The sequence below is a fragment of the Mytilus galloprovincialis genome, chromosome 1 (genome assembly GCF_965363235.1).
Source record: "Mytilus galloprovincialis chromosome 1, xbMytGall1.hap1.1, whole genome shotgun sequence".
Classification (NCBI taxonomy): domain Eukaryota; kingdom Metazoa; phylum Mollusca; class Bivalvia; order Mytilida; family Mytilidae; genus Mytilus; species Mytilus galloprovincialis.
Window position 1 is genome coordinate 49,082,435 of NC_134838.1, and position 15,912 is coordinate 49,098,346.

At 32.5% G+C, this 15,912-nt stretch overlaps 1 protein-coding gene across 6 annotated transcripts in view; it reads right to left on the reverse strand.

Annotated features, from left to right (window-relative positions):
• Window positions 1-207: 207 nt before the first annotated feature.
• Window positions 208-15,912, reverse strand: part of LOC143076911 (phospholipid-transporting ATPase ABCA3-like) — a 43,829-nt gene continuing 28,124 nt past the window's right edge. For 5 of the 6 annotated variants that reach the window (XM_076252823.1, XM_076252815.1, XM_076252806.1 and 2 more), the window contains 6 exons: window positions 13,639-14,661; window positions 10,787-11,008; window positions 8,348-8,859; window positions 6,111-6,298; window positions 5,125-5,295; window positions 208-3,745 (listed from right to left, as the gene is read on the reverse strand). In XM_076252823.1, the coding sequence (XP_076108938.1) occupies window positions 3,295-3,745; window positions 5,125-5,295; window positions 6,111-6,298; window positions 8,348-8,859; window positions 10,787-11,008; window positions 13,639-14,661 (2,567 nt within the window). In that variant the 3' untranslated portion in view covers window positions 208-3,294. The remainder of the gene's footprint in view (window positions 3,746-5,124; window positions 5,296-6,110; window positions 6,299-8,347; window positions 8,860-10,786; window positions 11,009-13,638; window positions 14,662-15,912) is intronic. The other variant, XM_076252836.1, reaches the window with a different exon arrangement.

Genomic DNA, 15,912 nt, shown 5'->3' on the forward strand with positions numbered 1-15,912 from the left:
TTTTCCCAATTGCAAAATGACAATGTTTTTGTTAAACTTTTTGTGACAAAATGGCTGTTTTTGTTATATTATAATTGCTAATTATTTTTTATTTTTTTTTGGATATGCTGATTTAGAATATATATTTCATTGACAAAACAGAAAGGCAAATAGAAATTTACCCAGCAGCTTTATCAAATAAAATTATTAAGATACCAATCAACCATGTTAAGAAAGAAATACATTTATTGAGAATATAACAGATTTAACAAAGTAGGAAAAAAGTTTTTGTTCATGAAAACAATCAATAAATATAACATATAACACATATTAAGGCTTTCTTTATATTACAATAACTATATATCTCTGTATTGTAAAAATATGATTGAATGGTTGATGTGAAAGAACTTATACATGTGTGTACTAGTATCACAATTAACTTACCTTTCCATAACAAGGATGTGGTAAGTAAGTTGGTTTCTTAAATTTCAGAAATGAAATAAAAAAGGCCCCCAGAAAAAACTTTGAAATTCTACAGACTGATAATAAAAGTGTAATGCCAAATAAGCCTTAAGGAAAATACTACAATCTATACACATATTAAAAAAAAAAGAATCGCATCAAAGTTCCAGATAAACACTTTAAATATTCAGTTTCTGCCTCAACTGGCCTTACAAATAAAACACATAATTGAGTAAAACCCGAATTTAAATCGTCAATATTTGGCATTCCACATACATTTTTTTTCTAATATAACAATTCTACTCTTAGTACTTTTAATGCAATTCTTCTAGTCTCATATATATTTTTATAAAAAAAAAATTTGGAGAAAATAGATCATTCTCGAGAATAAAAACAAGAGGCTCTCAAGAGCCTGAATCGCTCACCTTAAATGTTTTGCTTAAATCTTCCATCAATGATTATTTTGGGTTTTCAATTGATATAAATGGTTCTTCGATTCTGTCATATCTTCTTCAAAAGCAAAAACAAGAGTGGACACACTGAAATGTCTCGTTTGTCTCGTGTTCATAATATAATTTATGATGAAAGTATAAAAAAACATTGTATACCCCAAGCATTACATTATTGCTGTTTACAGTTTATCTACATCTATAATAATATTCAAGATAATAACCAAAAACAGCAAAATTTCCTTAAAATAACTAATTCAGGGGCGGCAACCCGACAACGGGTTGTCCGATTCATCTGAAAAGTTCAGGGCAGATAGATCTTGACCTGATAAACAATTTTACTCCTGTCAGATTTGCTCTAAATGCTTTGGTTTTTGAGTTATAAGCTAAAAACTGCATTTTACCCCTATGTTCTATTTTTAGCCATGGCGGCCATCTTGGTTGGTTAGCCGAGTCACCAGACACAATTTTTAAACTAGATACCCTAATAATGATTTTGGCCATGTTTGGTTAAATTTGGCCCAGTAGTTTCAGAGGAGAAGATTTTTGTAAAAGATCACTAAGATTTACGGAAAATGGTTAAAAATTGACTATAAAGGGCCATAACTCCTAAAGGGGTCATTTGACCATTTCGGTCATTTGACTTATTTGTAAATCTTACTTTGCTGAACATTTTTGCTGTTTACAGTTTATCTCTATCTATAATAATATTCATGATAATAACCAAAAACAGCAAAAATTTATTTTAAAATAACCAATTCAGAGGCAGCAACCTAACAATCGGTTGTCTGATTCATCTGAAAATTTCAGGGCAGATAGATCTTGACCTGATAAACAATTTTAACCCTGTCAGATTTGCTCTAAATGCTTTGGTTTTTGAGTTATAAGCTAAAAACTGCATTTTACCCCTATGTTCTATTTTTAGCCATGGCGGCCATGTTTTCTGATGACATAGGAATTAAAACACACACTTTATTCTAGATACCCTAGGAATCAATCAGATGAAGTTTGGTTTGAATTGGTTCAGTAGTTTCAAAGGGGAAGATCTTTGAAATAGTTTACGACGGACGGACGACGACGGACGCCAAGTGATGGCAAAAGCTCACATTTCCTTTTGGAAAGGTGAGCTAAAAAACAATTAGAAATGTCGAAATGTTTTGCTCGAATGCTGTAAGTGTGATGTAAAGAAAACCATTAAACACACTATAATCATGGATTTTCGTCTTGTGATTATATGAAGGATGGTCACAGATAGTTTTGTTTTTGATTTTTTTAATTCGAAATGGCATTAGCATAATTTTTGAATTTTATTAAATAATTAAAGTTAAAACGAAGAACATGGATAAAATAGAACAAACTAGAGTGAGATTAAAAATAAATGCACAATAAAACTGAATGTTGAAGATTGGATAAAAATTTAGTCAAATATTAATTTTGTATAAGGACAACCAAATGATTTGAAATATTTGAATGTCATTATTAGAGTGAAAGGAATGGATGGAAGGAACCGGTTTCCTCAAACAAGATTTGTAGAAATAAACTTTTTTTTATCTGCCCCTCAAGTTAAAAAATGTCACGTATCAATTTACTTTTTGTTTTTAGTTTTAAAAACGTCAATTACATTTTTAAAATGACGCTCAAAACGAATATTAAAGGTGTTTCCATGGATTAAATTTTAATAGAGGGACGCAAGATACTAAGGAGACATTCAAACTCATAGATCAAAAATAAACATGCTCGGCGGTCCATTTTGAATACTAGTGGCAATCAAAAGTCTATTCAATATTTACAAAAAACACTACTAAAATATTTTTTATAAGAACTGATGACCAATATTTTAATTATATTTTCCAAAGTGGCTAGAAGCAATAATATACGGTTGGTAATAGAGAACTGTTCTCATAAAAATGTTTTAATTTTTACAATATGCAAATTATTGCAAATAAAACATCAGCGCTGGTGTGCCAGAATATGATTTAAAACCATTCCAACATTTGATGTTTGGAATGGAATAAGTTACTACAAACGACATAACATATAATAAGACGAACACACACGGCCAGATAAACTTTCAAAGACTAAAGACTGATATTTGAAAAAGTAAATGAAATTTAATATATAAAAATAAAGATAATTCTTTTTAAATAAACAATTAAGATAGGCTTGACAAAATAATTATTTTGCAACGAGTTTATGTGTATAACATCAAATCTGGTTGATACACGAAACCACTTGACAGGACGCACTTGTGTGTTATATTTATGAATACAAATTTTATCACTCCCATGTTAAGTCAATGCACCATCCTCAGAACTGTGGCTGAATGGCTTTTAAAATAACTTTCATCTCAGATAAAACATTATGTAAACTTCTCATAACCTGACAATTTACAAATGTATTATGCTTAAGAACAACAACATAGAACACAACAACACATTTGTTTACACATGCCGTCCTGTACTTCTTCTTTTGGCGACACCTGGTTTCGAGTGAATGACAAGAACACTTGTTCAAGTGTTGCCTGATGTATGGCATAATCTTCAACATTATACTTCTGTTTAGTACTCTCCATAGCACCAAATACCTTTCCAAGGGAAACGTTTTTGTCCATTATTTGAAAATGGCAATAACCTTGATGGTCATCGAATATTTTTGTACTTGGAAATGCTGTGCAAAGAAATTGTTTAAGTGGTTCTGTCGACACGTGCGACCCATCTTCACTATTTTTCATGTTACAAATTAGCGTATAACCTTGTCCAAACTTGTTCTTTAAATGCTGTGAGCTGCCACAACATACGAATCTACCATTTACCATAATAACTATCTTGGTACAGAGTGCATCACATTCTTCCATGCTTTAAAGGTAAAAAAGCAGTTTCAACATAATTAGCAAATAAAACTGTTTAAATGAGAAAACTTTTTTTTTCAATTACCAGTTGACGGTATTTCTATTTAAAATATATGTGTTTGTTTATATTTTCCTACCAAGCTGTTCAGCTCTTATGCTCTATGTTGACATTTCCAATAGAATTAAAGAGAAATGGTATAGTGAGACACAATTCAACACACGATTAATGAAACCCAAATAAAGCAATAGAGCTTTGATTGCAACTATTCATCTCAAAGTAAAAGTGAGACTTTCAGGACCCAATTGCAGTCCCTAGCATCAGTTCGAAAGAAATTCTTTGTGTAATTACAAAATCGCCACATTTGTTCATGGAAACCAAAAGGAGTCGGAAAATATAAATAAATATCTGACTAAAGCGTTCAAAGAAATTTAACAAGTTCTGTCATAATTTGTTCAACCATTTACCTGTCATTTTTAAGATTTGTTTTCCATTAACCAGTTGGTGTTGGTCCATTAATTGCATTTGTGTGTTTTTCTAGTTGTAGATTTTCAAATAACCAGGACTTTTTCATTGCCAATAAGTTTTTCATATTCTATTGCAAAGTGGTTTAAGTGTTTTTCTTTTTATATTTAAAGAAATTCATTGCAAAACTGTAGAAAGATATATATTGACGAAGTACTAATACTCATTAAAACTGATGAATTATTTAAACAGTGGAATTGAGTCCGATTGAAACACAAATCTTTGGTGTGTGCCTCGTTTACAAAAACCAATTAGGCAATTATGTGACCCTTTAGCTAGGATATATAGTTTGTTAACTCTGAGAAATTTATCTATTATTAAAACTGCGGGATTCACGGCAATACTTTACAAAACCTGCCTTTACCATTCCGGATGAATAAAGAAACATTTCAGATGTTTCGGTTGTAAAACCTATAAATCACTTTGATATTACTTGCTAAAAACTTGCATATTATCTGATTTTTTTTGTTTGACTTTTTATTTTTTTTATTGACGTCTATTTAGTTTTTTGTAATTTTATTCAAAGGTAAATCTAATGAATAAATGATTTACAGGTTTCAGAAAAATATATGTAATGTGACATTCCGTATTACCGAGTCGATGACATTACTGAGGTTCAAATAGGGGTAAAAACGCCGAATACACCGGTCAAGTTACGGAATATATACTGACATTTCCATATTTACAGTCTTATACAACCACAAAACCCGTCACATTTGTACAATAATATATTGTTATTAACTTATGCTTGTTACAATTATTTTTCATTCATGAACTTCTTGCCTTGAAACTATGACGTTTATCTGTGTGACAAAATGTTTTCAAGAATGCTATATTAAATGCTTTGCTAAAATAATATTTACCTGTGTGATGTGAGAACTAACGTTCTTCCGCTAGCTCTGACTTGTGACAAGACGTTCCATAGCTGTCGTCTGGCACCAGGATCCATTCCTGTTGTTGGTTCGTCAAGAAAGACAAACTGTGGATCACCAATAAGAGCTATGGCAGTGCTTAACTTTCTTTTATTACCCCCACTGTAAAATTAAAGTCATGTGATTTTTTTTCAAATTTGACTAATAGATAAATATGTTTTATATAACTAAACATGTGAACATATATAAAAAGAAAAACAAAATACCTAATGGTACAAATATCCAAATCTGCAAGAAATAAGTTACTATTGAATTATTGTATTTTCTTACTGTTATTCGCCGGACACTCTTTCGCCGGAATCTTTTCAGCAGTGTCCTTCAGAATTTTGATTTCTCGGAGAATATTCGACAAAAAAAATGTTAACAAGATATTTTTCACCTAGTCAATTAAAAATGTATCATAAAAATACATGGGATCAAACATTTATCTAATTCATGTGTTGTTGTTCCTGAAATACTTTAAGTATTTACAAATACTAATGATGCAGTTCAAATAACATTAACGGTACCAATTTCCCTACACCAGATGCGCATTTCGACAATACATGTCTCTTCAGTGATGCTTGTGGCGTGCCCTTTTGTAATTTTCATGTCATAAATTGAAATATAAAGGAAGTCTCTGTAAACTGGATTTTTTAACACCAGAAAACTAGGGTGCTTTCAAGGAATACTTCACTTTCCCTGACTTGTGTCCAACCTGTTGAAATGAAACATACAATATGCATAACTCTCTTCTGTATTTCGATGGTCTGTCCAAAATGTTAAAATTAACGAAAAGCTAAAACAAAATGACATTGCAACAGTGTAGTGAACGATATTCTTCGAATCTATCAGAAAAGAAGAAATTGACCAAAGAGAAGACAGACATGTGATAGTTAATCATGTTAATTCTGTTGAAAACAAATGTTATAGTCTACCTGTATGTTCCACATTCTTTATCCGCATACTGTCTGAGCATCATGATATCCAATAAATCAACGACCACATTTTTAACCTGACTCTCAGAGACACCACGTAGTCGTGCAAACATAGTTAATGTTTCTCTTCCAGTCATCTGATCAATCAAGGCGTCAAATTGCGGACAATATCCCAAATTTCTCTGTACCTATCAAAACATCAATATTTTGTTGAGTTGTCAAATTGAACAGTTTGGTCTAAATCGGACAATCTTTCGAACAATTAACCGGTTAACCTGTAGTTGAGTAAATTTTTTTAAAGGTCTTCCGTACTCTACAAATACAGGATCTTACGATAAGATGGATTGAAGCTTACGCTTTGGCATTGATTGTAATGCTTGGCTTTGGGCAGTCCTGATAAATTATTATTTCTAATTATCAAATACTTCCATTTCTACTAGGGCGTTAGTAATAACACCATATTCAGAAGATGAAAATATTCTTGATCTCGGCGAAAAGATAAAGTCTGAAACCTTTGACTGTGTCAGTTTCTCTGGTGTCTCAGAAAATTCTGTGAAGTGTTGTAGTTTGAGATGATTATGCGTGTTACTCGTACCTCACAGTATTATAAATAAATTCTATTCACAAAATTTGCGTTTTTAACATTTTTGAGTCGCCATCTCGTTTAAAGTATGACAAAGCCGAGGAAGATAGGGATGGCATATTTACATATAGTTCTAGTCTACGCAATATTAAATCAAAGTGGGATAATGAAGTAAATCGTAATATTGATCAGCTTACAACTGTTCCAAATACATGTACGCTTATTATGTTTACTTTAGATCTTGCCTGCAGCTTATATACAAGTTGACTTCGTATTTATTTTTTTAAAATTGGAGTGTATTTAAGGTTAACATTAGTAACCAATATACTGTCTGAATAAAAAGCACGACTATCTTTAAAAAATATTAATGATTTCAATACACATTTATAGATTTGAAAGGTAAAAAAAAAGTTCCACTTAACCGGTTTGCGTTTTTGGTAATCGATATTTGGTCCTACCGACGCTTAACCGGTTAACCAATTAACCGTTGTCAACACTTTTGTGTTTATTTTATACATTGAAGTCATATTTATACATTTTACAAAAAAATATCATGCTATATATACCTGAATGACTAAGTTTAACTATAAGTCATCTTTACATATACTTTCTTTTAAAAGAAAATCACTTATTATATTTAAATGTTCAGAAATATACAACAATCGAATTATTGTCTTCCCGTACTCTTATTCGTCGACAGATTTTCTGTATCTTTTACATGTTACCTCGTTATAAAAGAAAAGGGTATCAAATGTGGAAAGAAGGAAAGAATAATTAATATGGTTAGAATCATGTTAATACCAAATAATAATAAACAATGATTTAACAGATGTCATGAAAAAAAATAACCAATAATTAGGAATGCATGGGAAAAAGTTAACCGTGTTATCATGGCAGTTGTTATCTTATAGTTCGTTTCTATGTGTGTTGCATTGTCGTTTTGGTTTTTTGTTGCACTTCAGTGTTTCTGTTGTTTCGTTGTTTTCCTCTTATAGTTGATGTGTTTACCTCAGTTTTAGTTTGTAACCCGGGTTTGTTTTCTCTCAATCAATTTATGACTTTCGAACAGCGGTATACTACTGTTGCCTTTATTTATCACATTAAATATTTTCACGTTGTAAATGATTCTGTGAGGACATTTTTATCAACAGGTACGATCTGTAAACTTCAGCTTCAACACCAAAAGTTGATTAGGGAGCAAAATTTTCGATGAACAATTACAGAATGATTTTTTTTTTGTTATTTTGATTATACAAATTCGTCATATTTCTTAAGTTTACTTAGTTAAGTAAATATGCATGAATTGGTTCAATAATTTCCTTTAAAATTACCAGATACTTCATTTATATGACATTAAAGATGCATTAGATGCGATTAAGACACACATTTACAATACAATTCTTTACTTTAAAGGGGCATTAGCTGCGATTAAGACAAACAGTTACAATACAATTCTTTTTGTTTCAAGTATTGAATTACTAAAAGCGTAATTATAAAAAAAAAATGCGTTATGATAGGACGAATTCGGCCAAAAAACATAGCTGAAATATAACCAAAGCTTTTTTTTCCATAAGACCCCCTATGAAAAAAATAACGTACGTCAAAATATGACAATAACTCTTTTAACCATCGAACAAAAAGTAGATATACAAACCGTTTTCATTTCATGTTTAATGTCGTGCGAATCCAACCAAGCATTTCCTGAGGTCGGAATTACATCTCCAGTCAACATCTTAAACGTTGTTGTCTTTCCTGCCCCATTTTGACCAAGCAATCCAAAACATTCTTGTTGAGCAACGCTCACACATATTTCATCGACAGCCAAAAAGTTATCGTAATACTTCTTCAAATTCTTTACAACTATAGAATCTGATGTTTTTAAAGAATTAGCATCTGTTGTGTTTATTCGGTCTCGTTCTGCTTGAACGTCGCTATCCTCGTCAACAACTCCTGGTCGAGATTCACCCAAATCAGCATAAGACGATGCTATTTTCTTTTTCTTCATAGCAGAAGAACATTTTCTTCGAAGAATACCAGATTCAACGAGAAATAATACGAGAAAAAATAAGCATCCTTGAATAGCCATAAAACAGACATACTTTCCAACACCTGGAAAATCCCATGCCAAATAACTTTCATGAAACGGAAAGCAAAACTCTTTACATCCTGAAAAAAAATTGTGGACATTAATGCGTCTTATCTACAGACAGCTTATCCATGAAGTAGAATGGGGAATAAATTATCAGCTTATCCATGAACTTGAATTGGGAATAAATTATCGGTGTGCAAAATTCAGTAACTCTATAAAAACGCTGCCAGTCATTACACATAATGTGGACAATATAAATGAGATTGTTTGGAAAAAAAATGGACAAGCGGTTTGACACACATATAATATATATTAGACCCAATTTATCCCATATGTACTAACCGTGGATTTATAATTTTCTGTTATTGACCGAGAAAGACATGGGGAAGAGGGCAGGAAGAATGTATCCTAATCATATTTCAATATGCACAGATAAATGATTTTTTTTTTTACAGTATTAGCAATATGAAAAAAAGATATAGTAAATGTTCTGTTCTAACCACCTTTCTGTAACAACATGTTTTGCCTTATCTATACACAAATTCAATAAGATTTTTGGATATCTTTAAATAATAAGAGCAGACAGTAGAAAGCAGTATTTAAAATCGAAGCGTGGAAACAGAATCTGTATTATAATCAGATAACCGCATTGTTTAAAGGTGTAGCAAATATATTTTTCTTCAATGATACAATTTTTTGCTTTAGCAGTTTTTTTGAAACAATCTAATATGCTTATACCTAGATTTGTGTCGATGATAGAAGAGAGGCAAACAATATCACAATTACATTCAAACTTAAAAGTCTAAAATAAATTGACAACGCAATGAGCAAATAAGAAAAGGACATAAAGATAATGCAAAGACTGAGCAAAACGAACCCCGTCAAAAACAAGGGTAAATCACATGTGCTCCGGAAGGTTAAACAGGTCCAGCTTCCCGTGTGACAACCGTAAAGCTGCTCGTGTTTGTACAAACAATGAAATAAGTATAATTAGGTAGGTCACATTCCAGGAAAAGTAGGATGGGATTGTGGTTACGACGATTGGAACATATCCGTTGTCATCTGTGAAACATATATTCAACAAGAATGTGTCCAAAGTACATGGATGCCCCACTCGCACTATCATTTTCTATGTTCAATGGACCGTGAAATTTGGTGAACAAATCTCATTTGGCATTAAACTAAGAAAGATCATACCATAGGAAACATGTGTACTAAGTTTCAAGTTGATTGGACTTCAACTTCAACAAAAACTACCTTGACCAAAAACTTTAACCTGAAACTTGCACTTTCATTTTCTATGTTTAGTGGATAGCGAAATTGGGGTCAAAAGTCTAATTTGGCTTAAAAATTAGAAAGGTCATATCATAAGCAACATGTGTACTAAGTTTCAAGTTGATTGGACTTCAGCTTCTTCAAAAACTACCTTGACCAAAATCTTTAACCTGAAACGGAACAGACGGACGGACGGACGAACGGACGGACGAACGGACGAACTGACGAACGAACGGACGGACGAACGGACGCGCATACCAGAACACATAATGCCCCTCTACTACCGTAGGATGGGCATAATAAAAGTCACCCAACTAGTGAAATTTTCGAAGGAATGTTTTCAACATCACCACATGGAATTCTTGATTTTAAATATTCTTTGTGAGCAGCAACCCTCTATCAAGAAAATCATGATCGGAAAGGCAAACCCAATCATGTCGTACGAACTGAGAGGTATAAACTCTATATGCAGGCGCTGCTCGGATGTTGCTAACTAGAAATAGAAAGTTCACAATTGAGAAGTCGAAATGATCTCTAATGTTTTAAAGTTTTGTTCTCAACCAACCGTCATTGTTAATTTTGGATATTAGTCAAGATATGAGGCAGACTTAACTGAAACTGTGGTAACCTTCTTTCAAGTTCGATGGGAAAAATGCCTTCAACATAGTCACCAATCTTTATATTATTTATTGAGAGGACATCTATAGAGGATAGCTATTTTAACCATACCTGGACAACATGGGTTTTCTGGAACCAGACGGCAAATCAGGGGAAAACCAGTTTCTTTGCATCCTTCTGTATAGCCATAATTTGTGTAGACATTCATTATACCAGATCCCATGCAATAGGTCGGGAAAATCATAGCAAAAACCCAGTCCAGTGCATTGGCCGCGTCAGCAGTGTTTAAACTTGGTATCTTTAAAACAAAAACTGCCATCAAGGTGGCTAAACCTGCAAACACAATTAGTCATAAAAATACTATTTATAAATTCAAAGTGAAAATGTGTTATATATCAATGCTAAATGTATACCACGCCACGAAAAGAGTCATTCATCATTACATTATATTATGTTTTCCTTGTCTATATGCATGTTTAATCGATATTAATGAAAACCTTCGTGAAATCTCGAAATAAACCAGACATACATTCCAAAATACCTTTGTTTTAATTTTGTTCCCTAAGAAAACAAAATCATCATTGAAAAAAATAGATAATCCTCTTTTTGTTCTTTAAATTTCAAAAGAACTAGAACACACCCGCGATATCGCTGGTCCGTGACTGAATTAAAGTATCTAATTATGTGTAAGCCTTATTTTATCCTGGATTTTTAGTATTGGTATTGTCATCTGATAAAGTCATGCTAATTATAAGATGCACAGTTTTCTCGGCTTTCAAAATCTTTCTGTTTGAACCCGTCGACCTGGATTTTATCAATCATTGGTAATATTAATAAATTGGAAAACAAAAGGGCCTGGAATGATGAAATTTTTAATCAACAGCTTTGTCCTATATTATTTATTAATGAAGTTGAATTCTTTGATTCGCCGTTTTTACGTCATATCGGCTAACAAATTGAGAACTGTACCTCCGCCTTATTTTAAGTCTAGATTTTTAGTATTCGTATTATCATTTTATAAAGTCATGCTGATTAAAATCCTACAATAGGACACAATGTGACAATGATGAATTTAGTAGTGTCAACCGTGTGATTATGACCCGTGTATATAGCAAATCCCAAATACACCGTTTGGTGGTGGGCCTGACAGATGCGGAACGTACAGATAAGGTAATAGGTAACATGCGACATATAGATTGAAATAAACAATTAATTTCCCAATAGGCGACAATGGTAGCCTTTTTCGAGATACAGACTTTAGAAAGTAGTTTTTTTTTTAACGAAATTTAAAAAAAATTAAAGAAAAGTTATTAGGACAGTATTTTTTGGTCCAAAAAATATAGGTTCGCGTTGCTTTTGTTAGCGTAATTTGTACTTATCTCCCATGCCTATTAATTTTGCACTTAAAAATACGTGTTTCGTCCTAGCGTTGAATAGACATCTCAGTTCCGTAAGGGCTTAAGGAAGTAATTTATTTTGCCTTTATTATAAAGCAGAGTGCACGAAGTCTCTAATTATAAAAAAATAACGGGCGCACATATCGACCAATCAGGATTAGCCATGCTCTTAATTCTGAATACCATGTTATGCTCATAAAATGGCTGCGCCCATAATATAATGGTTTAATGTAAACTATAATGACATGTCTAAAAGGAAATCACATCGGATAGTTCCGGAACTTATTAATTTGTCCAATTACTTATTGTTTGAAACAGTAATCGATGTTAAAATTTTCAGTATACCTATCAAGTGTATTTACCCTAACAATATAAGTTTGACCTGTAGCTTTCTTTGGTTATACGTTTATTAGGTGAAGAAAAAACAATCTTTAGATTTAGTAGTAAAGACTTTTTTTTATATAACTCTGAGATATTATATTGGTGTGACCTTTTTCTTCTCTTGTCTAAAATTTTTTAACGCTAATGCAACAATATTTACCCCGTAAGTTAGCTTTATCGGTATAAAACAATGTTTAAGAAATAATTGATGCAAGCTATAATTTATTGTAGTTTTAACATGGGTAGGCATTATATTCGTGATTATTTTTGCCCGAGCGATAGTGAGGGCTAAAATAACACGAATATAATGCCTACCCATGTTAAAACTACAATAAAGTATAGCTTACATCAATTATTTCGATTCTGATTAGGACAATTTAAGTAATTTCCATGTCCGACGTGTATAAGGGTAAAGCAATTGTGTAGTCTCTTCCATGAACCTCCCTTTTTTGTTTGTAAAGAAGCAAACGGCTAGTACTTTGATTTTTCAGAGGGAGGAGTTATTGAACAGCCAGCATGAACGGTTGTCGTATCTCGGTCAAATATGTTAATTTCGGAATGCAACACATTACCGTCATAATAAATGAATTAGTAACAACATGTGCATCATTTAAGAGTTTGGAAGTGTTTTAAGTTAATGAAATATATTAAATGCATGCCAATTTGATAAAATTCATTATTCTGCAGTAGTCAATATACGCATGTGCAAAAAAAATGTTGGATTTAGAGCATGGGTTTATTCATAAAGCGAAAGAAGCACGTCATATTAGAATTCCTGATAAAAAAAAATCTAGCATTTTAACAGCAACCATTTCTTCTCTCTTTTTGCACGCATGATCCATATTTATAAAGACTTCATGAAATTAACAAAATACAGATGTTTCGATTTTTGGACTTTTTTGTATTTGATATGGTCTCTTAAAAAACCCTCATAATTAAAATAAACCAAACAATAACATAGCTAAGAGATTCATTATTCTATTATTTGTTCCTTAAAATGTCAAGAACACCGATAATTACATTGTCTGATGATATTAATGCGACCTTTCCGTTTCTTGTCTAATTTTGTTTTCCGCGCTAAAGCAAAATTATTTTTCAACAGGTCAACTTCATCAAATAGTACCATTGGTTTCTTCTCTCTATTTTTCTTTTATACATCAAATTTGCAATATATAACAATGTTACCTGATAAAATATTCAGCATACTAACAGCAACCATTCCCGCAGGTGCTGTTTTAAATAGAAACTGCATGACGTACACATAAGGCAAAGAACTCCAGCCAAACAGCAGAAACAATAAAAACAAGAGTCCAAGACGGTGATTCTTTACAAATGCATCTGTGTTGAAAGCAGCGAATACTATGACTATTAGAAATACTGGAATCAAATAGTTGATCAAATCCCATAAGAAATTAGAAAACCAGAATTCTCCGTCTCCAACCCCGCTGACTTTTTGTAAGTGTTTAGCGCCACTTGCTCGTTCTTTGATTAAGAAGATAACGAAGCTTCCGATCAAGAATGCCATTCCAAATATCACGGTGAATGCTACGGTAAATCCTGTTCCGATGGTTGAGAAGAATATTCCCCTACTATTTTCAGATAGAGATATTGGCAATGGAAAGTTTCTAGTGCTGATAGAGTGATTATTTAAGGACATTGCGTGCCTCAAAATTGCATTCATGGTATACGCCATTGCTATAGATGGACCGTGAAATGGCTGGCCGTTAAAATAAACAGTCATTTCTGTGACTGGATTCCCACCCTGTATACCTTGTTGCATATCTAAACCAATAATATATTTCTTATTAAAAGTAGCAATACCGACAGTTTTAGTTTTACTAAGAATAGCGTCGTCAAAAGAACCATTATTTGTGCTAGTTGGAGAGTCCCCTCGTAAACTCAGTAAGTTTTTGTACTGGGTAGCTACACCTGTTGTAAAAGTCGTTGGGCTTGCACCAGAGAAATAAAGCTCTGTTAACCCATTTCCGAAAGGGGTCAAGTCCATTTTCAAGACAGGTTCATCAGAAATTTTCGGTACAGAGAGTTCAATTGATAATGCCATGATTGTGAAAATAACAGGGACAATTAATTGAACGCCTGTAACTAAACGATTTCGGATCGTATGAATTATTTTCTTGATAAACATTCCATAAAACTGTTGTACCATTAAGTGAATTCCATGATTTTTCTGTACGTCTTTGTTAAATGCTAAAATGAAAAACGCAATAATAAAGTCCATCCTAGCAACATATTTCTTCATTTTTAACTAAGGCGACCAATCTTTGAATTAAAGTTTGTGAAATCATGACGTTTAATCCCGTTATAATTTAAAATGAAGACTATTTCTAGATTTTATCCCAACAATTTAAAAACATTTTAACTAAATCTGACCTTGTAAAAAAAACCATCTTCATATTAGGCAAAAGTAAAGTTTTTAAATCAGCAAAAACGGAACGATTGGATTAGTAATGAACCAGAATCACATTGAAGCTGAAGGTTGTTACAGAAAGGAAAAATCGAAATCGTAGAAACATAAAGATTATCGCAATCATGACAGAGATCTACTTCAATTTAGCATTATATATAAACAAACTGTGTATTCTTTGAAATACCTCTAGACTAGTCAATAATTGTGTCTTAATACCAAACATTAACTCGATAAACAATGAAAGTATAAACAATGTAAAAATGCAAATAACAGGCTTCTTAAAATCCATCATAATCTTTCAACAAATGGAACATAAATAAATAATGACACTTAATAAAATTGAAAATGGAAATGGGGAATGTGTCAAAGAGACAACAACCCGACCATAGAAAAAACAACAGCAGAAGGTCACCAACAGGTCTTCAATGCAGCGAGACACCCCCGCACCCGGAGGCGTCCCCCAGCCGGCCCCTAAACAAATATATACTAGTTCAGTGATAATGAACGCCATACTAATTTCCGAATTGTACACAAGAAACTAAAATTAAAAACAATACAAGACTAACAAAGGCCAGAGGCTCCTGACTTGGGACAGGCGCAAAAATGCGGCGGGGTTAAACATGTTTATGAGATCTCAACCCTCCCCCTATACTTCTAGCCAATGTAGAAAAGTTAATGCATAACAATACGCACATTTAAAATTCAATTCAAGAGAAGTCCGAGTCTGATGTCAGAAGATGTAACCAAAGAAAATAAACAAAATGACAATAATACATAAATAACAACAGACTACTAGCAGTTAACTGACATGCCAGCTCCAGACTTCAATTAAACTGATTGAAAGATTATGATTTCATCATATGAATATCAGGCACAATCCTTCCCGTTAGGGGTTTAGTATCATACCATCATAACATATATGAGAAGAACATAACCCGTATCATGCCAACAACTGGTTTTCTAATAAATGTGTTTAGTTCCGATGCAAAGACACTATAAGTGAATCAATATTAACGCCAAAATAAGCAATC